Consider the following 27,050-nt stretch of genomic DNA (forward strand, 5'->3'; position numbering starts at 1 on the left):
CGGGGGCTGGGGTGACCGAGGCGGGTGGCGGGAATTGGGAGTGGGCAGAGAATGGGCCGAAAGAGCAGGGAGGGGACACAGGATGCCCCGCCGCCGCCGGACCCGGAGCATCGGGAGGGAGCCGGGGTCCCGGCGGCCCGTGACCCGGAGCTAGGCCCGCCTCCTCCTCCTCCTCCTTCGGACCCTGGACTCCCTCGCGCATCTCGGGGGGCTTGGGGAGGCCGTGACGCTCGCCCCACTCCCTCCCTCTCCCGCCTCGCTCGCAGGAGGCCGAGGCCGTGAGCCCCGCCGGCCGCGCTGAGCCCACTGGAGCCGGGAGGCCGAGGCCCGGGGCCCGAGATGGCGGGACCCTACGGTGGCGGTGGGGGCGGAGGCGAGGTCAGGTGCGTCAGCCTCGAGTGGGATTTCCGGCAGGGGCTGCTGATCAAGACCCCACCTGTGCCCTGGTAAGAGTGGTCCCGCCTCCTTCCCTCTTCCTCTTCTCGCATTCCCCCTTCCTATCCTCCCTCCTCCTTCTCCTCCCTTCCCCTCGCCCGGCCTTCCCTCTCGCTTCTGCCCCCGCCTTCACACTCTTCTCCCCTTCCTCTCCTCCATCCCTTCCTCCCTCAATCAATCCAATCAGCCAGTGGTATTTCCCGGGCACTTACTCCGCGCAGAGCAACGTGCTGAGCATGGGGAAGGGAATAATAGAGCTGGTGGACAGGATCCCTACCCTCAAGGAGTGTACAGTCCACTGAGGGAGAGAGGGGCTTAGATAATTTACAGATAAGATGAAGTGACAGAGTCGATAAGATAGGTACCTAAGGGCTACTGGGATGCGAGGTCTTCAAGTGTGTAGGGGGCACGACAGTGCCGGTGCGGGAATTGAGGATAGAAAGTTGGGGGATTCTTGATACATCGGGGAAGGCCTCCTGGAGATGGCATTTCAGGAGGGATTTGAAGATGGGGAGCGCCTGTCGGATGTGAAGGATGAGGGAGTTCCAGGCCTAAGGGAGCGTGTGAGCAAGAAAGAGGTCGGTGGAGGGAGAGACGAGAGCGAGGCACCGGTGAATAGGTTGGCTTGAGGGGAACAAAGATTACTAGCCGGGGAGTGGTGGGAGAAGAGAAAGGATGAGTGAGAAGGAGAGAGCAGTTGGAGCGTCTTAAAGCCGGTGGTCAAGAGTTTCTGTTTGAGGTAGAGATGACTAGTCCACTGTTGGCTAGTGGGGGTGTCGGAGTGGCGAGTTAAGGAGGGGGAAGACGTGCGCGGAACAACGTTTAGGACAAATGATTCGGTCAGGAGAGTGAAATGTAGCATGGAGAAAGGAGAGGCTGGAGGCAGGGAGGTCGGTGAAGAGGCTGATGCAGTCGTCTAGTCGGGATATGACGATGGTGTTTGTTAAGCGCTACGTGTGAAGCACTGTTCTAAGCGCTGGGGGGGTACAAGGCGATCAGGTTGTCCCACGTGGGGCTCACAGTTTTAATCCCCATTTGACAGATGAGGTAACTGAGGCCCAGAGAAGTGAAGTGACGTGACTTGCCCAAAGTCACACAGCTGACAAGTGGCGGAGCCGGGATTAGAACCCATGACCATTGGCTCCCAAGACCGTGCTTTTTCCATTGAGCCACGCTGCTTTGACAAGTGCTTGGACTAGGGTGGGGGTCGTTTGAAGGGGGCAGATAGGGGAAATGTGGTGGAGGAAGAAGGGCCCACAAGATTTGGTGACCAACTGAACAGGGGCGTTGGAAGAAAGGGAGGTGTCGAGGATTAGGCTGAACCTGTGGAGAGACCGGGAGGATGGCGGTGTGGTTAACGGTGAAGGGAAAGTGACGTGGAGGAGAATATTTGGGAGGCAAGGCAGGGAGCCTACACGCTGATGAATGGAGAGGCGGACAGGCATAAGGAAATGATTTCAGATCCAGGAACCAGAGGAGGGGGTTGGGGCAAGGACGCACTGGGCACAGCAAAAATAAAGGTGGATAAACAATTTGGCTAATCTTGGCTCGGTCTACGCTACTCTCAGCACTCAGCCTGGCTCAGGATCTTCTCCCCACCCCCACCTCGCTGAAATCAGACTCCTCCTCCCCCGAGAATAGTAGTAATAACGGTATGGTATTCGCTAACCTTCCTCTGTGTACTAAGCGCTGGGGTGGGTACAAGCAGATCGGGTTGGACACAGTCCTTTTCCCACGTGGGGCTCACAGTCTCGGTCCCCATTTTACAGATGAGGTAACTGAAGCCCAGAGAAGTGAAGTGACTTGCCCAAGGTCACACGGCAGACAAGTGGCGGAGCCGGGATTAGAACTCATGATCCTCTGGCTCCCAAGCTCAGGCTCTACCCACTCTACCATGCTGCTTCTCTCGGAGAATTCTGCCCCCCTCCCCCCCGCCGCCGCGTCGGACTCTGTGTTCTAGTTCTCCCCCTCCCCCGTCCCCGGGATTCGAACTCAGACCTCTGCCCCGACCCCCTCCCCCCCCACTCCGGGAGCCCAGGGTCAGGAAGAGGCCTCTGACCCTGGGCCGCGCCCCTCCCCCGCAGCCTGCAGGCCCTGCGGAAGGAGAAGTCGCGGAACGCCGCCCGCTCCCGCCGAGGCAAGGAGAACTTGGAATTGTACGAACTGGCCAAGATGCTGCCCCTGCCTGGGGCCATCACTAGCCAACTGGATAAGGCCTCCGTGGTCCGCCTGACCATCACCTACCTGAGAATGCGCGACTTCGCCGCCCACGGGGACCCGCCCTGGCGTCTGCGGGCCGAGGGGCCCGCGGGAAAAGGTACCGGGGCGCGAGGGGCCGGGCTCCCTCCCCTTCCTCCTCGCCACCCCGGGGCCAGGGCTCCAGGAGACCTCGGCCGCCAGCACCGGGAGAGAAACGGGAGGCGGAAGGGGGCGGGGAGAGGAGCCCCGGGGGCCCTAAAACTAATAACGGGGGGGTCATTAATGTGGGCCAAGCCTTGGCCCAAACTCTGGGCTAGATACAGTATTGGAGACAACCCCCAACCCCTATGGGGCTCACAATCGAAGTGGGAGAGGAACAGGTGTTCAACCTTCAGCTTACAGATGAGGAAACTCGAGGCCCAGAGAAGTTAAGTGATTTGCCCAAGGTCACCCACCGGACAAGGGGCAGAGCAGGGATTAGAACCCAGGTTCTCGGACTCTCAGGTCCGTGCTCTTTCCGTTGGGCCACACTGCCTCCCGACTTTCTGGACTCGAGGCTGGAAGCGGTTGTGGGGTGCCTGGACCTCTCCCATTTCTCTTGGCTCGAATTCCGGGGTCTGGGCCGGCCACCGGGACCGGAGCGAGGCGGGCTGATAGGCTACGGGGCGGTTCCAGACTCTCCATTCCGACACAGGCCTTCGCGGGGAGGGGGGCGGGGAGGGGCTTGGGGAGGGGATGGAGAAAATAGCATTGATTAGCTACGCAATAAATCACCATTTAAATAATACGGCTTCAAAGGGTGTAATTACGCAAATTAACTGGCTCGGAGAGAATACGGCAACCCTGCGATTTCTGATTACTGTCATTACTGCAATTATCAGCCGAACAACATGTGTGCTTGGAAATCCGGGTAAACATCTGTCCATTGTCTCCCCTGCCGCCGTCCGTCTCCCCCGCAGAAGGAGGCAGGGAGAGAGAAGAGGCAGGGAGGGAGGGAAAGAGGCAGGGAAGCAGGGAAGGAGGAAAGCAGGGAGAGAGAAGAGGCAGGGAGGGAAGCAGGGAGAGAGGGAGACAGGGAGAGAGGCAAGGAAGGAAGGAAGGGAGGGAGGAAAACAGTCTGGGAGAGAGCACGGAGGAAGGGAAGCAGGGAGAGAAAGGAGGCAGGGAAGGAGGGAAAGACAGGGAGAGAAGCAGGGAGGAAGGGAAGCAGGGAGAGAGAAGAGGCAGGGAGGGAGGGAAGCAGGAAGGGAGCAGAGAGGGACAGAGGCAGGGAGGAAGGGAGTAAAACAGGCAGGGAGATAAGCAGGGAGGGAGGGAGAAGCCGCGGGAAGGAGGAAGGGGCCGACGGGGACCAGCGGGCCCCCCTCTCCACCGGGTTTTCGCAGCCACTGTGACGAGCAGGGACCTTCCGATTCGGATCCCTGGGTGTAGAGGGGTTGGGGCTGGGGGAGCGGGACTCCAACTAAGGAGGGAGAGGCCCACGTGCCGCGGTGTCCTCCAGTGGGCTCCCCACCCACCCATCCCCTTTTCCTGAAAGCTGCTGAGCGCGCGCGGAATCCGTCACCGCTGAGGGGAGGAGACCCCAGGGGGGAGGACTGAGGTAGCCAGGAGCCACCAGCTACGCTCTTCTCGACCCCTGCCCGTGATCCCTGCTCCCCAGGGATCTCCAAGCGCAGTGCTCATCACCGCCCCCTCCCTCCCCCCGGCCAGCTTTCTTCCTCCCCTTTTTCTCCTTACCCTCCACCGCGACAGGCCCGATTCCCGAGAGAAGCTTTTTCCTCTGATCCGAATCGTGATCAGCCGAACGAAGCTCTGGGATTCCGGGTCTGCCACCCATCCCTCTTAACACTCTAGGGTCTTTCGGGCTCCCGAGCCCCCGCCCCACCCCCTACGCTGGTCAGGAAGGTGGATGACCTTCCTGACCTTTTAGATGTGAGCCCACTGTTTGGATAGGGACTGTCTCTATATGTTGCCAATTCGTACTTCCCAAGCGCTTAGTACAGTGCTCTGCACACAGTAAGCGCTCAATAAATACGATTGATGATGATGATGATGGGCAGGTCGGGGGCGGAGCCTGAACCGTTCAGTTATCTACAGGTAAGCCTTGGGAGAAAGTCTGAGGCCCCGCTGCCTAGGAAAGGGGAAATGATGATGATGACGATAATGATGATGATTAGTATTTGTTAAGCTCTTACTATGTGTTAAGCACTGTACTAAGCGCTGGGTAGATTCAAGATAATCAGGTCCCACATGGCGCTCACACCCTAAGTGTCGGGGAGGAAAGGTATTGAAACCCCATTTTGCACATGAGGGAACCGAGGCACAGAGAAGTGAAGTGACTTGCCTACGGTCACCCAGCAAACAAGTGACAGAGCTGGTATTAGGACCCAAGTTTTCGGTCTGCCTGTCTGTCTCCCCCTCTAGATTCTAAGATCTAAGACCGTTGTGAGCAGGAAAGCACATCTACCAACTCAGTTATATTGTAATAAAAATGACAGTGTTTAATAATAATAATAATAATGATGGCAAAGCACTGTTCTAAGCGCTGGGAGGATACAAGGTGGTCACGTTGTCCCAAGAGGGGCTCGCAGTCTTAATCCCATTTTACAGATGAGGTAACTGAGGCTCAGAGAAGTTCAGTGACTTGCCCAAGGTCACACAGCAGACATGTGGGGGAGCCAGGATTAGAGCCTATGACCTCTGACTCTTAAATCCGTGCTCTTTCCACTGAGCCACTCTGCTTCTCTATTGCATACTATATGCCAAACACTGTTCTTTCCTAGGTTCTTAGTACAGTGATCTGCATACAGTAAGTGCTTAATAAATCCAATTGATTGATAGATTCTGACTCAAAGGCCCTTGCTCTTTCCACTAGGCCACTATCACTGTCAATCGATGATATTAAGGGTATACGCAGAGCACTACACTAAGTGCTTAGGCGAGTACAAACAATAGAGTTGGTAACCATGATCCCTGTCCTCAAGGAGCTTACTTACAATCCTAGTGAGGGAGCCAGACTCACTGGCTTTTTTCAGAAAGAAAAAAGGCTCTCCCCCAATCCGGGATCTCTCCCCCAATCAAATCTGTCCACCCCTGGACCCCTGTTTCCCCCCAGCTTCGTCCCCGCCCCGCCCCCTCAACCTGCACATTCCTTCTAAACTGTAAGATCGTTGTAGGCAGGGAACGCGTCTACCAACTCTGTTATGTTGTCCTCTCCCAAGCGCTTAGTATAATGCTCTGCACACAGTAAGCACTCAATAAATACGATTGATTGATTGATTCTCCGCTCTCTTGGCCTGTCCCCGCCCTATCGTGGGCCCGCCCTCATCTTGCCTCCTCGCTTCCGACCCCAATTCCGAGAATGCCCCCATCCTCTGCCTGCTTGCCAGCCCCCCAGACCGCCACGCTCCTCTCCTCTCCCCACTTTCTGTTTCGAGCCTCTCGCCCCTTCCTCTCATGCCCGTTCCCGCAGGCTGGGCAGAGGTCTTTCAGGGCCTCGGCTGGACCGCGCTCACCCCCTTGAGGTGCTTTGAGATCCGGGTACTGAGGAACTGACTCCCCATTTCCATTATGCGCCCTCCCCTCCCTCGCTTTGGTCCCGGGGATGGCGGGGCGGGGGGAGAAAGGGCAGTTAAAGGACTGGAGGTGGGCATCGGGAGAATCAATCGATCGTATTCACTGTGTGCTTACTGTGCACAGAGGACTGTACTGAGCGCATGGGAGAGTTCAGTCTAAGTTGGTAGACACGTTCCCTGCCCCCAACGAGCTTATAATAATAATAATAATAATAATAGCATTTATTAAGCGCTTACTATGTGCAAAGCACTGTTCTAAGCGCTGGGGAGGTTACAAGGTGATCAGGTTGTCCCACGGGGGGCTCACAGTCTTTAATCCCCATTTTACAGATGAGGTCACTGAGGCCCAGAGAAAGTGACTTGCCCAAAGTCACACAGCTGACAATTGGCAGAGTCAGGATTTGAACCCATGACCTCTGACTCCAAAGCCCGTGATCCTTTCCGCTGAGCCACGCTGCTTCACGCTGCTTATAGTCTGGAGCGATTAGCAGTAACAATAACTGCCCAGTGCCATTCCCCCCAGTTATTCTGTAGTCTTGGCGGGGAGAACGTGTCTTTGTGTGGAGTGGGGAGGGGACGGAGGAAAGGAGACGAGTGGAGACAGGGAAGGGCGGGGTCTTGGAACCAGGACTGGGGGAGGGAAAAAGGGGTCGCGTTCGCTTTGGGGACGGTTGGAGGGGGTGGGGTGCCGAGGAGAGGGGCTATTTGGAGGGGAGCGCGAGCCTGGGGAGGGACACTGAGGGCAACCATACCTAATATGCCTGTGCACGCGTGTGCGTGGTTGTCCCTGGGTTGGTGAGAGTGACTGTGTGCCCCTGAGTGTCAGTAAGTGGGTGATAGTGTGTATCCCTGAGTGCTTGAGTGTGTGTGTGTGTTCCTAAGGGTTTGTGAGTGTGTATTTCTGTGTGTGTGTGTGTGTGTGTGTGTGTGTGTGTCTCTCTCTCTGAGTGTGTATAGCTCTGGGAGGTGTTTGTGGATGTAAAATCCGATCCGGGTTCCTGTTCTGGACTGTCCTCCCCTTCCAACCCGACTTCTGTCCTCTAGGCTTCTTCCCCGCCCTGGCCCTGGGGTGCGAGAGGGCTTCAATTCGGGGGGTGGGAGGCACCTGGATTTCCTTCCCATCCGGGGGCTCCTCTGGAGGCCTCGCCCCTGAACCCAAGGACCATTATGTGTTTGGAGAGAGCGCCTTTCCCTCCTTTAGTAATAATAATAATAATTTTGGTATTTGTTAAGCGCTTAATATGTGCCAAGCACTGTTCTAAGCGCTGGGGGAGATACAAGGTAATCAGGTTGTCCCACGTGGGGCTCACAGTCTTCATCCCCATTTTACAGATGGGGCACAGAGAAGTTAAGTGACTTGCCCAAAGTTACACAGCTGACCATTGGCAGAGCCGGGATTTGAACCCATGACCTCTGACTCCAAAGCCTGGGCTCTTTCCACTGAGCCACGCTGCTTCTTTCCCCGCAGCATTCTGGCCCGGAGTGGAGAGATGGGGGTGGAAGTGGGGGCGGGATGGGGGTGTGGAGGGGGAGGGGAGCCAGGCATGCCCTCTGTACCCCGCTCTGCAGAATGATGTGCGGGGAGAGGAAGGGGCTGGGCGGAGAGCGCAAAGAATGGGGAGGAGCGGGACCCCCCGCGTCCCGATTCTGTGTCAATCTGTACCTCCTCCGGGAGAGCAGACGATCCTCGAACCCAGGAACCCCACTTCCAGTCCTGTGCCCTGGAGGGGGGGGGGGGAGGGAGAGGGAGGGTGTGCATGTGTGTGTGTGTGTGTGTGTGTGTGTGTGTGTGTGTGTGTTGAGTCATTGCCTGCCGCCTGACCGCTCCCTCCGCGGCCTGCCTTTCCCCCACCTCCACCCTCCCATCCTCGTTTCCTCCCCCCCCCCCACCCGCCCCGTCCTCCAGCCTGCAGCTTTCTTAATTTCTACATTAAACGCTTTTAATTATAGGAGCATTCTGTCTGACCCACGGGGTTATTTCAAGAGACGAAAAATGAAGGAATTAAAGAAAATGACAGAGAAAATTGCAGCAATTAGCGGCGCTGGTATTGTTCGGAGTGTCTGTCACGGGGACGTTGTTTGTTAGTTACAAGTAAATTCGCCGGGAGATCTGGGAGGGAGGAGGAGGAGGAGAAGGAAGAGGAGGAGGGGAGCGCCGCCGACCGCTCCCCGGGCCCCGTCGTCCGTCTCCCGCACCCCCGGCCCCGCCGCACCCCCCCTCCACTCCCCAAATTCGGAAGGGGGAGGTCAGGGGAGGTCAAGATGAGCAGGCCAGGGCCGTGGCTCTTGTGTCCCTGAGTGTGTGTGTGTGTGTCTTGAGTTTGTATGTGCGATGTCTCTGAGTGAACGTCTCCGTGGGTGCGTCTCTCTCCACATTGTGCCGTCTCTACTCCGGCCTCTGTCCTCGGTGCTGATCGTGGTTGGTAAACTGAGGCCTTGGGTGGGACTGAAACGAGGAGGCGAGTAGTTAAGGGTAGGGTAAGGTGGAAGAGGATGGGCAGAGGCCCGGGACCGCTCTCGGTCTTAGCTGCAGCTCTGCCTTCGGGGCCTTGGAGCAGATGGGGAGGAGGGAAGGGAAGAAGGAACGGCCAGGGGGACCAGGCCTGGGCTGACTGACACCGACAGCACCTCGGTGAAACGTCCCGGATAATAATAATAATAATAATAATGATAATGACGGCATTTGTTAATCGCTTACTATGTGCAAAGCACTGTTCTAAGCGCTGGGGGGGATACAAGGTGATCAACTTGTCCCACGGGGGGCTCACAGTCTTAATTTTACAGATGAGGGAACTGAGGCTCAGAGAAGTTAAGTGGCCCGCCCAAGGTCACACAGCAGACCGGATGTAAGTGTAGAAAGTTGGGGATGTCTCCAAGTAGCGTCACGCCTTAGTCAATGGGGTCACATCCGGTTGACCGTCCTCGCCTCGTCCTCTCCACCCCCTCAGTCCCTCTGTACTCCCCCCCAGCCTTGGTTGCCAGGGTGGGCGGGTGGCTGCTCCGGCCCGGCCCCTCCTTGTCCCGCCTGTCCACCTTCTTCCCTTGCCCTAGCTCTGGCCTCCCGGGCCTGACCCGTCCCGCCCACCTCCTACGTTCCTGGAGGCGAGGAGAATGGGAAGGGTGGCCGTCTCCTTCAGGCCTGTCTCCCTAATAATAATAACGTTGGTATTTGTTGGGCGCTTACTACGTGCCAAGCACTGTTCTAAGCGCTGGGGGGGGGATACAAGGTGACCAGATTGTCCCACGTGGGGGCTCAGTCTTCATCCCCATTTTCCAGATGAGGTAACTGAGGCCCGGAGGAGTTAAGTGGCTTGCCCAAGGTCACACAGCTGACAAGTGGCGGAGCCTGGATTCGAACCGGTGACCTCTGACTCCCAAGCCCGGGTTCTTTCCACTGAGCCAGGCTGCTTCCCTACTATCTCTTCCCCGACCCAAGCCACCGGCCTAAGGGGGCTTGAAGCAGTGCGGCTCGGTGGAAAGAGCTCTGGCTTTGGAGTCAGAGGCCATGGGTTCGAATCCCTGCTCCGCCACATCTCTGCTGTATGGCCTTGGACAAGTCACTTCTCTGAGCTTCAGTTACCTCATCTGGAAAATGGGGATGAAGACTGTGAGCCCCCCGTGGGATAACCTCCCCATCCCCCCTGCCTTACCTCCTTCCCCTCCCCACAGCACTGTATATATATGTACAGCACAGCTTGTACTTCCCAAGCGCTTAGTACAGTGCTCTGCACACAGTAAGCGCTCAATAAATACGATTGATGATGTATATATGTTTGTACGTATTTATTACTCTACTTATTTATTCAAGCGCTTAGTACAGTGCTCTGCACACAGTAAGCGCTCAATAAATACGATTGATGATAGACCGACGGCGGACAGACGGGCCGGTGGGCTGACTTTTCCTCTCCCCCACAGCCCCAGGAGCCCCCGGCCGGCAAAGCGCAGCCACCCTGTTCGAGCAGCACCTGGGCGGCCACATCTTACAGGTGCGCGGGGGGCGGGGCGGTCCCAGGGGTCCTCTCTCCCAGCGACCCCCCTCCTTCTCCCGCTTCCCGGTCAGGATTCCGGCCCCGGAGGGGTTAACGGCGCCGGTTCATTCATAAATCCGCTGGTCGCCGGACGCGCTCTCTGCCGGCGGCATCGCTCGGCGGGTTTTCACTTGGGGTCGTTCCCGCTACTTCCCGCCCTAGTAATGATGGCATTCGTTAAGCGCTTACTACGTGCCAAGCCCTGTACTAGGCGCTAGGGTGGATACAAGCAAATAGGGTCGGATACAGCCCCCCTTCCACGTGGGGTTCAGCAGTCTCAAGCCCCATTTTACAGGTGAGGTCACTGAGGCACAGGGAAGTGAAACGACTTGTCGAAGGTCATAGAGCAGACAAGTGGCAGAGGCGGGATTAGAACCCATGACCTTCTGTCTCCCAGGCTCGTGCTCTATCCACTACGCCCCTAGTCAGTCAGTCAGTCAGTCAATCGTACTTACTGAGGGCTTACTATGTGCAGAGCACCGTATTAAGCAGTTGGAAAAGTACAATAAAACAGGCACTTTCCCTTCTCACAACGAATTTACGGTCTAGAGGAGGAGACGGAATCCAGGTGGCGGGACTCCCTTGGGGAAGGGTCTGGGGAAAGTGTCGGTGACCGAGGCAGGACCCCTGGAGTCAGACCGCAAAGAGGGGATGCTTGATTAAATCACCCCCCACAGAGGGACTGAGATCGTGCTTAGGGGGTCTTCCAGCCCAGAGGTCACCCCCAGAGCCCAGGCCTCCCACTGCCTTTCCCTCTCCCCGCTAGCCGCTCCCAGTCATTCTGGCTCCTTGCCCCCTGCCCTTCCTGGGAAAGGCCTCCCCACACCGGCCTTTACTTTACACCCGGCCCCCAGGCAGTGGGTGGTCTGGGAGGGCTGTGGATCCCTCCACTCGCCTCTCAGGGCTCTCGGTTCACCTTCTCCAGTCGCTGGACGGGTTTGTGTTCGCGCTGAATCAAGAAGGGAAGTTTCTGTATATCTCCGAGACCGTCTCCATCTACTTGGGCCTCTCTCAGGTAGGTGTCAGGGCAGGGTGAGCCCAGATTCTTCCATGTGGGAGCGGGGGAAGGAGGAAGGGGGAAAGGGGCTGCATTTATCAATTAATCTATCAATATCGGTTCCCTTCTTCCTCTATCATTCAGCCTTACAGGATGGGAGCGTGGGCGTAGAACTGGGCTGAAGGTGGGTGGGTCGGTGGGACCTGGAGCCGGGGGAAATGGGGTAAGGGGACCTGGGAGGGGGCTGCCATAAGATCCCTCGGGGATACGTAAAGCCACCCTGCAGATAACAAAAAATACTACCAGCCTGACAAGGTTCCTCCAGCCCTCCCTGGGGCAGACGGAACCGTTTCTCAGAACGGACAAATGGACATGTGTGGAGCCCAGTGGAGATTTGTGACATTAGTGAAGACCCTCTCCTGGACTGTGCTAGCCACCTCCCTCCTATGACCCCACCGGCCTCCCGGACCCCATTTCCCGTCAAACAGGTGGAGCTGACGGGCAGCAGCGTGTTTGACTACGTCCACCCCGGAGATCACTCTGAAGTGCTGGAGCAGCTGGGGCTGGGTTCCTCGCCCCTCCCAAGACCCCTTGGACCTCCGTCATCGGGCTCCACCTCCTCTTCTTCCTCTCTCCCTGAGGCCTCAGAGGCCGGTAACCACCCCCTGCCTCCACTTCCCCCCTCATCCTCTTCTCTCCTTAACCCCAGAGTCCTCATCCCACCCTCAGGGACGGCGGGGAGAGCCAGGCTGGGGGGCAGGGAAGGTTGGTGTCCATTCAATCGTATTTCATTCAATCGTATTTATTGAGCGCTTACTGAGTGCAGCGCACGGTATTACGCGCTTAGAAGAGTACAATTCAACCATAAACAAGATACATTCCCTTAGACCGCGGTTGTGGGTGTCCTTGGGACCCTACCTCCATGGACAAGCACAGGCACCCCTTACTCACCTCTCCCCTAGGGTAGGCTTTTTTTGCGGGGGGGGTGGGGGTGGAGAGAAGGGCACGGGGCAGTTTCCCTGACCCTCTCCCCTTCCCCTTTTCTAGAACCAGGACTCCCAGCACCCGCCCCGTCCATCGCCCTCGAACGATCCTTCTTCATCCGCATGAAGTCAACCCTCACCAAGCGGGGTCTCCACGTCAAAGCCTCCGGCTACAAGGTGGGTGGCCGGCTCGACCCCCCCAACACCTGACCCCCGCCCCTCTCCGGTCTGTCCATCCCCCCCCCCACCCAACCCCAGCCATCTCCTGCATCCCTGACTCTCCCCACCCCAGGCCCTTGTCTCTCCCGGGGCCTGTCTGCCCCAACTCCCTTGCAGCATTCCCCTGCTTCTCCCCGGAACCCCCAGCCGGCGTAAGTTTCTCCCAGAGGCCAGTCCCGGGCTGGACGGACCAGGGTCCCTTCCCCTTTTCCCTTCCCCAGGTGATCCACGTGACGGGCCGGCTGCGCCCCCGCCTGCCCTCCTTCTCCCTCAGCCGCTTGGCGCTGGGCCGGGTGCTGGGCCTGGTGGCCCTGGGCCATACCCTGCCGCCCTCCACCCTCAGCGAGGTCCGGATCGACTGTCACATGTTCGTCCTGCGGGTGCACCTGGACCTGCAGATCGTCTACTGTGAGAGCAGGTGGGCCGGGGGCTCCCAGGCTGGACGGGCCCAGGGAACCTCTAGGCCGTAAGTCCCCTGTGGGCAGGGAATGGGACTCTTTATTGCTGATTGTACACTCCCAAGCGCTTAGTTCAGTGCTTTCCTTCCTTCCGTCGTATTTATTGATGACGATGACACTTGTTAAGCGCTTGCAATGTGCCAAGCACTGTTCTAAGCGCTTGGGCATACAAGGCAATCGGGTTGTCCCACATGGGGCTCACGGTCTTAATCCCCATTTTACAGATGAGGCAACTGGGACACAGAGAAGTTAAGTGACTCGCCCAAAGTCACCCAGCTGACAAGTGGTGGAGCCGAGATTAGAACCCATGACCTCTGAGTCCCAAGCCCGTGCTCTTTCCAATGAGCCACACGGTTTCTCTATTGAGCAGTTACTGCGCGCAAAGCACTGTACTAAGCGTTTCGGAGAGTACATTATAGCAACAAATAGACATATTCCTGCCCACAACGAGCTCACAGTACGCGCTCAATACGACTGAATAACTGAATGAACGAATGAATGAGTGAGGATTCCCATCCCTGAGGATGGGGCAGGGGCGTCCACCTCCGTTCACTGTCTTCCTCTCTTTGTCTCCCCCCATCCCTCCAACGGTCCCGGGGGCGTCTCTCCCCTCCCCCAGGGTCAGCGACTACATGGACCTGGGTCCCTCGGAGCTCGTGGGCCGGAGCTGCTACCAATTCATCCACGGGGAGGATGTGGCCGGGATCCGGCGGAGTCACCTGGACTGTGAGCCCGTCCCCTCCCTCCCCCTCTCCCCCTTCGGCCGGGAAGCCTCTGGGTGGCCCTGGGTCACCACCATTGTGCCCGCTGAGGCCTCAGAGTGAAGGGGTCTTCTGGGAAGCAGCATGGCTCACTGGAAAGAGCACGGGCTTTGGAGTCAGAGGTCACGGGTTCAAATCCCAGCTCCGCCACATGTCTGCTGTGCGACCTTGGGCCAGTCACTTAACTTCTCTGAGCCTCAGCTACCTCATCTGTAAAATGGGGATTAAGACTGTGAGCCCCCCCCGTGGGACAACCTGATCACCTTGTATTCCCCCCCAGCGCTTAGAACAGTGCTTTGCACATAGTAAGCGCTTAATAAATACCATTATTATTCTTCTGGGACGTGGAGCTGGGGGACCCGAGAGAGCGAACGCAATCCGAAACGGGTCCCCTGTCTCTCTCCCGCCCCCAGGGCTGGACAAGGGGCAGGTGGTGACGGGCTATTACCGGTGGCTGCAGAAGGCCGGGGGCTTCGTGTGGCTGCAGACGTGCGCCACCATCTCCAGCAGCAGCAAGGACCCCGGCGAGCGCCACGGCGTCTGGGTCAACTACGTCCTCAGGTCGGGCGGGGGGCGCGTGACCCCCCACCCCCGCGCGCACGCGCACGCGCGCTGCCGGGGGCGGGGCCGCCGTCGGGGGGCGGGGCCGACCGCCGGGCGAGGGACCTGGTTGGCTGCCTGGGGGTGCACGCCCGGGCCGCACGCCCTGCCGGGGGCGGGGCCAACCTCGGAGGGCGGGGCCAGGCTGACTGCCTGGGGGTGCACGCGCGTATCGTGGGCTTCCGGGGGCGGGGCCAACCTCAGGGGGCGGGACCAGGCTGGCTCACTGGGGGGGCGTGCGCGAGGGGGGAGGCGCGCGTGATGTTTTTGCTGCCGGGGGCGGAGCCAACCTCGGGAGGCGGGGCTAGGCTGGCTCCCTGGAGGCGCACGCGTAGGCTGCGCGCTGCCGGGGGCGGGGCCAGGCTGGCTCCCTGGGGGGGCGTGCTCGGGGGGAGGTGCGCGTGCTGTTTGCTGCCGGGGGCGGGGCCAACCTCGGGAGGCGGGGCTAGGTTGGCACGCCCAGGCCGCGCTGCCGGGGGCGGAGCCAACCTCAGGGGGCGGGGCTAGATTGCCTCACGGGGGGCGTCGTGTGCGGGGGGAGGTGCCTGTGCTGTTTGCTACCGGGGGAGGGGCCAACCTCAAGGGGTGGGGCCAGGCTGACTGCCTGGGGGTGCACGCGCGCATCGTGCGCTTCCGGGGGCGGGACCAACCTCAGGGGGCGGGGCCAGACTGCCTCCCGGGGGGGCGTGAGCGGGGGGGGAGGTGCCCGTGCTGTTTGCTGCCGGGGGAGGGCGGGGCCAACCTCAAGGGGTGGGGCCAGGTTGACTGCCTGGGGGTGCACGCGCGTATCGCACGCTGCCGGGGGCGGGGCCAACCTCGCAGGGCGGGGCCTGTCTGACTGCCGGGGGGCGGGCACGCGCGCGTGCCCTGCGCTGCCGGGGGCGGGGCCAGGCTGCGGACCTGGGGGGGGGCAACCTCAGGGGGAGGGGCCGGACTGACTCAATGGAGGGGCATGCGCAGAGGGGGGAGGTGCGCGTGCTGTTTGCTCCCGGGGGCGGGGCCAACCTCGGGAGGCGGGGCTAGGCTGGCTCCCTGGGGGCGCACGCGCAGGCCGCGCGCTGCCGGGGGCGGGGCCAGGCTGACTGCCTGAGGGGCGGGCACGCGCGTATCGCGCGCTGCCGGGGTCGGGGCCAACCTCGGGAGGCGGGGCTAGGCTGGCTCCCTGGGGGCGCGGCCGCTTGCTGCAGGGGGCGGGGCCAACCTCAAGGGGCGGGGCCAGACTGACAGCCGGGGGGCGGGCGCGCGCGTACGGCGCGCTCCCGGGGCCGGGCCAACCTCGGGGGGCGGGGCCAGGCTGATTGCCTCGGGGTGCACGCGCGTATGGCGCGCTCCCGGGGGCAGGGCCAACCTAGGAGGGCGGGGCCAGGCTGACTGCCTGGGGGTGCACGCGCGTATCGTTGGCATCCGGGGACGAGGGCAACTTCAGGGGGCGGGGCCAGACTGCCTCACTGGGGGGGCGTACGTGGGGGGAGGTGCGCGTGATGTTTTTGCTGCCGAGGGCGGAGCCAACCGCAAGGGGTGGGGCCAGGTTGACTGCCTGGGGGTGCACGCGCGTATCACTTGCTGCCGGGGGCGGGACCAACCTGCGGACCTGGGGGCGGGGGCCAACCTCAGGGGGCGGGGCCAGACTGCCTCACTGGGGGGGCGTGCGCAGAGGGGGGAGGCGCGCGTGCTGTTTGCTGCCGGGGGCGGGGCCAACCTCGGGAGGCGGGGCTAGGCTGGCTCCCCGGGGGCGCACGCGCAGGCCGCGCGCTGCCGGGGGCGGGGCCAGGCTGACTGCCTGAGGGGCGGGCACGCGCGTATCGTGCGCTGCCGGGGGCGGGGCCAACCTCCGGAGGCGGGGCCAACCTCCGGAGGCGGGGCTAGGCTGGCTCCCTGGGGGCGCACGCGCAGGGCGCTCGCTGCCGGGGGCGGGGCCAACCTCAAGGGGCGGGGCCAGGCTGACTGCCGGGGGGCGGGGCCAAGCTGGTTGCTTAGGGGCCGGGCACGCGCGTGCCTCGCTGGGTGGCCCCCCCCCAAACTGTCGCCCCCCCCAAACTGTCGCCCCCCCCCAGTCACCCGGAAGGCCGGCACACCGCCCTGGACGTCTTCCAACTACCGGCCACGGGAGCCCCGACAGACCCCTCCCACTCCTCCGAGCCCGACACCCAAGGTACCTACCTCTAACCACTGGATCATCATCATCATAATAATAGTGGCATTGGTTAATTGCTTGCTATAATAATAATGATGGTATTTATTAAGCGCTTACTATGTGCAAAGCACTGTTCTAAGCGCTGGGGGGGATACCTGTAGACATGTTTGTACGTATTTATCATCATCAATCATATTTATTGAGCGCTTACTGTGTGCAGAGCACTGTACTAAGCACTTGGGAAGTACAAGTTGGCAACATATAGAGACAGTCCCTACCCAACAGTGGGCTCACAGTCTAGAAGACTCTATTACTCTATTTATTTTACTTGTACATATTTATTCTATTTATTTTATCTGGTTAAGATGCTTTGTTTTGTTGTCCGTCTCCCCCTTCTAGACTGTGAGCCCGCTGTTGGGTAGGGACCGTCTCTATAATAATGATAATGATAGCATCTATTAAGCGCTTACTCTGTGCAAAGCACTGTTCTAAGCGCTGGGGAGGTTACGAGGTGATCAGGTTGTCCCACGGGGGGCTCACAGTCTTCATCCCCATTTTGCAGATGAGGTCATTGAGGTGCAGAGAAGCTAAGTGACAGTAATACTAATGATGGTATTTATTAAGCGCTTACTATGTGCAAAGCACTGTTCTAAGCGCTGGGGAGGTTGCAAGGTGATCAGGTTGTCCCACGGGGGGCTCACAGTCTTAATCCCCATTTTGCAGATGAGGTCATTGAGGCGCAGAGAAGCTAAGTGACTTGCCCAAAGTCACAGAGCTGACAAGTGGCGGAGCCGGGATTTGAACTCATGACCTCTGACTCCAAAGCCCGGGCTCTTTCCACTGAGCCACGCTGCTTCTATATGTTGCCAACTTGTACTTCCCAAGCGCTGTGCACACAGTAAGCGCTAAATAAATACGATCGAATGAATGAATAAATACAAGGTGATCAGGTTGTCCCACGCGGGGCTCACGGTCTTAATCCCCATTTGAAGGATGAGGGAACTACAGACTTGCCCAAAGTCACACAGCTGACAAATGACGGTGTCGGGATTAGAACCCATGACCTCTGGCTCTCAAACCCGTGCTTTTTTCACTGAGCCATGCTACCTCAGCGATTAGTACAATCAGTCGATGGCATTTATTGAGCGCTTACCATGTGCAGAGCACTGGACTAAATGCGTGGGAGAAGCAGCATGGTGTAGTGGCCAGAGCACGGGCTTGGGAGTCAAAGGACGTGGGTTCTAATCCCCCCTCCATCACTGGTCTGCTGTGTGACCTTAGGCAAGCCAATTAACTTCTCTGTGCCTCATTTACCTCATCTGTAAAATGAAGATTAAAACTGTGAGCCCCACGTGCGACAACCTGATTACCGTGTCCCTACCCCAGTGCTTAGAACAGTGCTCGGCACATAGTAAGCGCTTAACAAATACCATAATAATAATAATAATACCCCAGCGCTTACTACGGTGCTTGGCACATATCAAGTGCTTCACAAATACCTTAATTATTACAACAGAACAGTGCTGGCAGATGTGTTCCCTTCCCACAAGGAGTTTACAGTCTAGATGGGGAGAAAGACATTAATATAAGCAAATAAGTTTCAGATATGTACATAAATGCTGCAGGGTTGAGAGTGGGGTGAATAGAGGGTGCCAATCCAAGGACAGGGGTGCCAGAGAAGGGAGTGGGAGAAGAGAAAATGAGGCCTCTTGGAGGACTTGTGATTTGAACACAGGTTTGAAAGTGAGGAGAGTGATGGTCTGTTGGATATGAGAAGGCAGGGAGGTCTAGGCCGACCTTTACTTCCCAAGCGCTTAGTACAGTGCTGTGCACACAGTAAGCGCTCAATAAATACGATTGAATGAATTAATGAATAGGCCAGAGGCAGGATATGAGCGAGGGGTCGACGGTAAGATAGACAAGATTGAAGTACAGTGAGTAGGTTGCCATTGGAGGAGCCAAGTGGGCCGCCTGGACTGTAATAGAAAATCAGATAGGTTGGATAGGAAGAGGGGGTGGGGTGATCAAATGCTTTCAAAAATCAGTGATAAGGAGTTTGATGCAGAGGTGGATGGGCAACCACGGGAGGTTCCTGAAAAGGGAAACACGGACTGAACAGTTTTGTAGAAAAATGATCTGGGCGGCAGAGTGGCATATGGACTGGAGCGGGGGAGACAGGAGGCAGGGATGTCAGCAAGGAAGCTGATCCTGAGTATCAAGGCAGGATATGATAAATGCTTGGATTAACACGGAAGCAGTTTGGATGGAGGGGGAAGGGGAGATTTTAGCCACGTTGTGATGGTTGAACTGAGATGTGGTTGCAGATTGAATGTGCGGGTTGAATGAGAGGGATGAGTTGAGGATAATGCCTAGGTATGGGCTTGTGAGGCAGGGAAGATGGTGGTGGTTGGTGCTTTCTCCTGCGATGGGAAAGTCAGGGAGAGGGCAGGGTTTGGGTGGGTATATGAGCTCTGTTTTGGACACGCTTAATTTATTGTGTCGGTGGGACATCCAGGTAGAGATGTCCTGAAGGCAGGAGGAAATACGAGACTGGAGAGGAGAAAGATCGGGGCTGGAGTTTTAGATTTGTAGATCATCCACATTGAGATGGTAGTTGAAACCATGGGAGCAAATGAGTTCTCCAAGGGAGTGGGGTAGATGGAGAATAGAAGGGGAATCCAAAACTGAACCTTGAGGGACTCCCACATTTACGGGGTGGAAGGCAGAGGAGCAGCCCCCGAAAGAGACCAGAAATGATCAGCCAGAGGGATAGGAGGAGAACCGGGAGAAGATGGTGTCAGTGAAGCCAAGGTTGGATCATGTTTCCAGGAGAAGGGCGTGATCGACGGTGTCAAAAGCAGCTGAGATCGATGAGGATTACCACGGAGTCGAGGTCTTTGGATGAACTACGTGCTCGGCCCATAGGAGGCGGTTAGCAACCACCACAGTTATTATTACTAGTTCCTTTGCTGAGTGTAGACCAGGCCCCGTGGCCCCCAGGTCCCATCCCCCAGACCTCAGCGTTTTCTCCTTTTCCAGTGTTGGCCGCAGCGGCGGCGGTGGGTCCGCCCCGGTTCCCCCCGCAACCGGAGCCAGGCTGCGCCAAGCGACGTCGCGACGTCAAACAGGAAGCGGACCAGGGCCCGAGGAGCAGCGAGGACTCAGACAGCTCCAGCCCCAGCTCCAGCCCCAGCCCCGGCACGTCCTGCCGCCCACGGCCCCAGCAGGGCCCCGTCAATGGCCGCCAGGGCCCCGGCCGCCCCTGCCCCTCGGAATTCGCCTCGGTCATCCGGGCTAGAGGCGTCAAGGCGGAGGCGGGGCTGTGGGGGTACGGCCCCGCCCATCCCTTGTTCGCCCCCGAGGCCCTGCTGACCCTCCCGGTTCCAGACGGGGGGGACAAAGGGGAGCCCTTCCTCCCAGCCTCGGCCCGGGAACCAAACCCCCTGTCGTCCTCCGGCGACCAGCCGGCCGCCCCGGCCCCCTTCCCGGCACCGCTGCTCTGCCCCGGCTACCTGCCCCTGGTGCGCCCACTGGAGGTCCGGGCGGCCACCCCCCGGCTCTACGCCACCAGCACCATCCGCTACGCCCCGGCCGAGGTGGGCCTGGCCCTGCCCCCGACCGTGCTGCCCGCGGCCATGCTGCCCGCTCGCGCCCTCAACCTGGTGGAGCTGGGCCCTGGGGAGGGCAAGGGCCCCGTGGGGCTGGTGTACCAGCGCCTGCAGCGACTGGGTGGGGCCTTCGGGCCAGGCACGGCTGACTCCCTCTTCTCTACCCTGCCTTTCTCTGGCGTGGGGGCCGGGCCCCACCGCAAGGAGGACTGAAGGGCCCGGCCTAAGGGGAGGGGGCGGTCCCTGGTCTTGGGCAAAGAAAGGGATGATAAGGGGCTGGTCGAGGCCCCTCTGTGTACCCACCCCTGCCCCTCCATGTACCCCTATCCCCGGCCTCACGCCCACCGCTCCGTTCTGGGCAGCGGCTCCTCCTCACCCCTCGTATCCCCCGACTGCCCCGCCGCTCCTGCCACTGGGCCCTACAGGCGGGGGTGAGGATGCTGAGAACGGGCCTTCAGTTCCGCAGGCCCGCTCTGGGCCGGCAACGTGGGCCGAAGCTGGGCTCAGGCCCAGGTGGGGATTCCGAAGCATCCTTGATCGCCGGAGGGTGAAGACTGGGATTCACCTTCCCCCAGCTCCCCCTCCGCCACCGCCCCACGTCTCCCCCCCCGCCAACGGACACCACTCGGAGACGGGGGCAACCGGAGGAACTCTGGGTCTTTAATTCAGTTGTCCGAGCGCCCCGGAGGCCGCCGCCGCCTCGTCCCCAGGACCCCGGGCAATAAATAGGGAGAAGCGGTCCCCGTCCCTGCGGTGGCTGGGGCGGGGACGGAGCGGGTCACTTGTCGGGGGGCCCGCCGTCGTCCTCGCCGGCCGGGTAGTCGTCGGCGCCGTCGTCGGGCACCAGCTCCACCTCGAGCTCCAGCTGGCCCAGGTAGAGGCAGACGGCGCATGCCCAGAACAGGGCCACCGAGCCCACGGCGGCGCAGCGGCTCACGGCGCCCCCTGCCGTCAGCCGCATGCACTGCCGCAGGCTCACCAGCCCCGTCAGGTAGGAGGCGCCCCCGTACGCCACGCACACGCCGCCCAGAAAGAAGAAGCCTAAGGGGGGGAGGGGGGCGTCAGCCCGGGGCAAGGGGACCCCTGGGCCCGGACGGCGGATGCAAGGGGGAGGAGGGAAAGGGGGGAAGGCGTTAAAGGGGGGGCCGTGCAGAGGGCTGGGAGGAGGGGTTGGGGCTCAAGGGGCGCCTGGGTCCCAGGCAGGCAGCGAGCGGGCGAAGCCTGGGTCCTATACGGACAGCCAGCAGGGTGGAGGGGAGACGGGAGAGCAGGGGTGCCTGGGTCCTATGCAGGCAGCTTGCAGGGGAGACAGGAGAGCAGGGGCGCCTGGGTCCTATACAGGCAGCTTGCAGCGGAGACAGGAGAGCAGGGGTGCCTGGGGCCTATGCAGGCAGCTTGCAGCGGAGACAGGAGACCAGGGGCGCCTGGGTCCTATGTAGGCAGCTTGCAGGGGGGAGGGGAGCAGAGGTGCCCGAGTCCTATGCAGGCAGCTTGAAGGGGGGAGGAGGGCAGGGGTGCCTGGGTCCTATACAGGCAGCCAGCAGGAGGGAGGGGAGCAGGGGTGCCTGGGTCCTATGCAGGCAGCCAGCAGGAGGGAGGGGAGCAGGGGTGCCTGGGTCCTATGCAGGCGGCTAGCAGGGGAGACAGGAGGGCAGGGGTGCCTGGGTCCTATGCAGGCGGCTTGCAGGGGAGACAGGAGGGCAGGGGTGCCTGGGTCCTATGCAGGCGGCTAGCAGGGGAGACCGGAGGGCAGGGGTGCCTGGGTCCTATGCAGGCGGCTTGCAGGGGAGACAGGAGGGCAGGGGTGCCTGGGTCCTATGCAGGCGGCTAGCAGGGGAGACAGGAGGGCAGGGGTGCCTGGGTCCTATGCAGGCAGCTTGAAGCGGGGAGGGGAGCAGGGGCACCTGGGACTATGCAGGCAGCTAGCAGGAGGGAGGGGGGCTGGGGGGCCTTAGTCCTATGCACGTAACTAGCAGGGGGGAGGGAGGGGAGCGGGGGTGCCTGGGTCCTATGCACGTAACTAGCAGTGGGGAGGGGAGCGGGGGTGCCTGGGTCCTACGCAGGCCGTTAGCAGGGGGGAGGGGAGACAGGGGGGCAAGGGCGCCGGGATCCTATGCAGGCAACTAGCATGGGGGGAGGGGAGACGGGGAAGCCTGGGTCCTACGCAGGCAACCAGCGAGGTGGAGGGGAGGCAGTGGGGGCAAGGCCGCCTGGGTCCTACGCAGGCAACCGGCAGGGAGGAGGGGCGCCCGGGGGGCCCGGCCCGCGGGGGACCCTCACCGTACGCCGCCTCCCGGCCCACGTCGCTCTGCACGTAGGACAGGACCCCGATGCCGGACGCCAGGAGCCCGTTGCGGAACCAGGACAGGAAGGCTGCGCGGGGAGAGGAGGGGGGTGGGTGACCGACCGACCGACCGACCGACCGCTCGCGGGCGGCCCCCGCCCCCGGGGGCGGACACCGGGCGCACTCACCCGTCTCGTGCGCCTTCCTGAGGAGCCAGGCGTCCGCTCGGTCCAGCTCGGACACGGGGGCCGGCGGGGCGGGGCCGGCGCGGGGCCCGGGGCCGGGGCCGGGGCCCGAACCCCCGGGGCCTCGCACCCCGCGGCGCGGCGGCGGCAGTGGCGGGCCGCCCAGGCGCCGGGCCAGCCGCAGGGCCCGACCGCCCCCCCCGCGCCACCACCAGCACCAGCGGCCGCACGCGCCGCCGACGCCCATCGCTCTACCGCCTTCGCCCCGCCCCCGCCCCGCCTTCTCATAGGCTGCCGCAGTTGTCACTCAGGAGGCCCCGCCCCCCTCCCCGCCCCTCCGCGGGAAGAGCGCCCCCTTCCTCCTGGTCGCCGTGTCCTCACATAGGTCGGGCGGGGGCGGGGGCGGGGGGGGAAGGAGGAGGGGTAAGGGGAGGAGGGGGGGAAGGAGAAGGGGAGGAGGGGGGGAGGAGGAGGAGGAAGGGGAGGAGGAAGGGGAGGGGAGGAGGAGGAGAAGGAGGAAGGGGAGGAGGAGGAGAAGGAGGAAGGGGAGGAGGAAGGGGAGGGGGAGGAGGAGGAAGGGGGGGGGAGGAGGAAGGGGGGAAGGGGAGGGGAGGAGGAGGAAGGGGGGAAGGGGAGGGGGAGGAGGAGGAAGGGGAGGGGGGAAGGGGAGGGGGAGGAGGAGGAAGGGGAGGGGGGAAGGGGAGGGGGAGGATGGGGAGGAGGAGGAGGAAGGGGGAGGATGGGGGAAGGGGAGGAGGAGGAAGGGGAGGGGGGAAGCGGAGGGGGAGGAGGAGGAAGAGGGGGGAGGAGGAGGAGGAGGATGGGGAGGAGGAGGAGGAAGGGGAGGAGGAGGAGGAAGGGGGAGGATGGGGGAAGGGGAGGAGGAGGAAGGGGGAGGAGGGGGGAAGGGGAGGAGGAGGAGGAAGGGGGAGGAGGGGGGAAGGGGAGGAGGAGGGGGGAAGGGGAGGAGGAGGAGGAAGGGGGAGGAGGGGGAAGGGGAGGAGGAGGAAAGGGGAGGAGGAGGAAGGGGGAGGAGGGGGAAGGGGAGGAGGAGGAGGAAGGGGAGGGGTCCCCGCCCTATCCACCCCCCCACTCTCCTCCGAAGCGGACTGCAGCTCCCCCCCCCCCACCCCAATTTTTCCCGAAATGCCGCTGTTTCTCGGCCCTTCTTAAGCAACGCGTCGGGCGCCGGGGACTACTCCTCCCGGCGGGCCTTGCGCCGCTCAGAGCGCGGAAGCGCGCTGACTGCTGGGACTTGTAGTCTTTTTCGCTGAAGGGGGGAAGGATGATGATAATAAAAATAATAATAATGACGGCATTCACTAGACTGTGAGCCCACTGTCTAGACTGCGAGCCCACAGTCGGGGAGGGCCCGTCTCTGTATGTTAGGGACTGTCTCTATATGTTGCCAACTTGTACTTCCCAAGCGCTTAGTACAGTGCTCTGCACACAGTAAGCACTCAATAAATACGATTGATTGATTGATTGATTAAGCGCTTACTATGTGCAAAGCACTGCTCTAAGCGCGAGGGAGGTTACAAGGGCTCACAGTCACGTTTGGTTTTGTTCTCTGTCTCCTTCTAGACTGTGAGCCCACTGTTGGGTAGGGACTGTCTCTACATGTTGCCAACTTGTACTTCCCAAGCGCTTAGTACAGTGCTCTGCACACAGTAAGCGCTCAATAAATACGATTGATTGATTGATTAAGCGCTTACTATGTGCAAAACACTGTTCTAAGCGCTGGGGAGGTTGCAAGGTGATCAGATTAAACCACGGGGGGGGGGGGGGGGGGGCTCACAGTCTTCATCCCCATTTTAAAGATGAGGTAACTGAGGCCCAGAAAAGTTAAATGACTTGCCCAAAGTCACACAGCTGACAATTGGCGGAGCCGGGATAATAATAATAATGATGGTATTTGTTAAGCGCTTACTATTCATTCATCCAATCGTATTTATTGAGCGCTTACTGTGTGCAGAGCACTGTAGTAAGTGCTTGAATGTGCCAAGCACTGTTCTAAGCACTGAAATGGATGCAAGGTTATCAGGTTGTCCCACTTAGGGCTCACAGTCAATCCCCATTTTACAGATGAAGGAACTGAGGCACAGAGATGTGAAGTGACTTGCCCGAAGTCACACAGGAGACAAGTGAAGGAGTCAGGATTAGAACCCAGGACCTTCTGACTCCCGGACCCGGCTCCTTCCACTGAGCCACGCTGCTTTGTGAATTGGAGACGATGCTGGAAAGCGCTGACCACTGGGACCGTCGGATCTGTTCATTTCAGAGGCCCCACTCATACCCCTGAGATCTGGAGCCCCGCCGTCCCGGACCCCGGGGAAAAACTGGTTAGGAAACGACAAGTTTATCTGGAAGAGCAGCTACTGCCTATTTACGCAGGTTGTGGGGAGGGGAAGACAAGTGCAGAGAATCCATGGGACCAGGCAGGGATTCATTCAGTCGTATTTTGAAGGGTGAGAAGCAGCGTGGCTTAGTGGAAAGAGCATGGGCTCGAGAGTCGGAGGATATGGGTTCTAATCCCTACTCCCCCGCTAGTCTGCTGTGTGGCGTTGGACAGTCCATTTAACTTCTCTGTGCCTCAGTTCCCTCATCTGTAAAATGGAGATTGATATGAGCCCCACGTGGGGCAACCTGATGACCTCATATCTACCCCAGCAATTAGAAAAGTACTTGGCATATAGTAAGCGCTTAACAAATACCGTCATCATTATTACTATTAGGGGAGGTCCGGGTGAGGAGGTGAAGGTGCGAAGGGGCCCAAGCTTTGCAGGGGCAGGCAGATGGGAGCACGGGGGTACACACAGACACACGCGCGTTGTGTGGTAAAGGGGCGAAGGTAACTCTTAGAGCAGTAGGAAGGCAAGTCACTCCAGAGACGGGGGCAGCATTGGTTGGACTCAAGGGCCAATCTTCGCTTTGAAAGTACAGAGAAATGCCCTTAAATACTCTTTCCTTATCCGGGGTACCAGGAGTAGGAGATTTTGCCTCTGAAGGCCACATGAGACTAAGAGAGCTGAGGGCACGGGAATGGAGGATGCGGCATGTCTGAGGAAGGATGAGGGGAGCCTGTTGGCTTTGGTGGACTGCTGAAGTTGGATGTGATGGGGCCACCGACAGGGAAAGTTTTCTCTGCCCCTATCAGTGTTCTTTTCCTTCTCTCCCCTGGGTCAGAAGTTACTTCCCTTCCAGGGCCTGGCCGAGAGTGGCAAAAGTTGAGCGGAAAAGCGCGCTGGGTTGCTCGGCCAGAGCCTTAGGACGGACCCAGGAGGGGGGCGAGTTCACATGATTTATTAGCCCAGAGCGCCGGCAGAGGTTGATCCGGTCTAAGTCACATGATCTGGAATTGTTTTTCAGCCCCAAATGGTTTAATTCACAAAGTAGTCAGATTGCCGCCCCCCGCGACCCTGAGTCAAGGCCGCAGCGATGCTTTAGAAAACGGGCGCGATGGGAGCCAGACCCCAGGGGAGCGCTAGACTCCCCCCGATGCCGCCTCTTCCCGGCCGCGGCTTGGGGCTCAGGCCTGCATCTTCCCGGCCGGCGATCCTGGGACAGACGGGAAAAGTTCCTCAGTATCTCATCATCAACCATCAATCGTATTTATTGAGCGCTTACTGTGTGCAGAGCACTGTACTAAGCGCTTAATATCTCGCCCCCTCCCTGAGTGGTGGGGGTGGAGAGAGGACCCGGGCCGGGGTTGGGGGGAGGGACCTAGGGAGGAGAGAGCTAGCCGGGTCCGGAGAGGGCTGGCTCGGGACCGTCTCTATATGTTGCCAGTTTGTACTTCCCAAGCGCTCAGTACAGTGCTCTGCACATAGTAAGCGCTCAATAAATACGATTGATGATGACGATGATGATGGTGGACGGACTACCGTGAGAAGCGTGGCTCAGTGGAAAGAGCACGGGCTTGGGAGTCAGAGGTCATGGGTTCTAATCCCGACTCCGACACATGTCTGCTGTGTGACCTGGGGCAAGTCACTTAACTTCTCTGAGCCTTAGCTCCCTCATCTGTAAAATGGGGATGAAGACTGTGAGCCCCAAGTGGGACAACCTGATCACCTTGCATCCCCCCCAGCGCTTAGAACAGTGCTTTGCACAGAGTAAGCGCTTAACAAATGCCATTATTATTATTATTATTATTACCGATCCCTCCCTCCCTTCGGCCCCTAGCAGGCCAACAGGACAACGGGAGATTCAGGGTTCGGGGAGGGGGGGTCCCTCGAAGTTATCCCAGTCCCCAAGCGCGGTGCCCAGGCTGTGCCCCGTGAGCCCTTGGCTACCACCTAGCAGGGTCCGGTCGCTCTGGTCCTGCTCCCGGTCCCCGGTCCGGTCCCCGGCTCCATCACCGTTCCCCGTGTCCAGATGGGCCGACAGCCTCTTCAGCTGCGGGGGAGACGGAGGACAGGCCGGGGGTGAGCGGGCAGGACCAGAGGGTTGAACCGAGGCCCCCGGGGAAGGCTCCCGCTGGCTCCAGCCCGCTCTTTGAGGGAGAGGAGGGGGCTCGGGGGGCGGCCCGCTACCTTCCGAGCCGGGGACCCCGCCGGCATCTGCAGTAGCGAGGAGCGGCGCAGG

At 60.2% G+C, this 27,050-nt stretch overlaps 2 protein-coding genes across 2 annotated transcripts; one reads left to right on the plus strand and one right to left on the minus strand.

The window, feature by feature from the left end:
- Positions 1–281: 281 nt before the first annotated feature.
- NPAS1 (neuronal PAS domain protein 1) lies at positions 282–20,646 on the plus strand. Its single transcript, XM_038766829.1, has 11 exons — positions 282–446; positions 2,520–2,752; positions 10,125–10,195; positions 11,163–11,252; positions 11,723–11,888; positions 12,282–12,394; positions 12,658–12,854; positions 13,514–13,620; positions 14,069–14,216; positions 16,310–16,407; positions 19,429–20,646. The coding sequence occupies exons 1-11, from the start codon at positions 340–342 to the stop codon at positions 20,208–20,210; spliced, it is 2,112 nt and encodes a 703-aa protein (XP_038622757.1). The 5' UTR covers positions 282–339; the 3' UTR covers positions 20,211–20,646.
- On the minus strand, positions 20,635–22,713 carry TMEM160 (transmembrane protein 160). Its single transcript, XM_038766856.1, has 3 exons — positions 22,470–22,713; positions 22,278–22,370; positions 20,635–21,038 (listed from the first exon to the last, which is right to left on the minus strand). The coding sequence occupies exons 1-3, from the start codon at positions 22,711–22,713 to the stop codon at positions 20,776–20,778; spliced, it is 600 nt and encodes a 199-aa protein (XP_038622784.1). The 3' UTR covers positions 20,635–20,775.
- Positions 22,714–27,050: the final 4,337 nt, after the last annotated feature.

Source organism: Tachyglossus aculeatus, chromosome 26, assembly GCF_015852505.1.
Source record: "Tachyglossus aculeatus isolate mTacAcu1 chromosome 26, mTacAcu1.pri, whole genome shotgun sequence".
NCBI classification, from domain to species: Eukaryota; Metazoa; Chordata; class Mammalia; order Monotremata; family Tachyglossidae; genus Tachyglossus; species Tachyglossus aculeatus.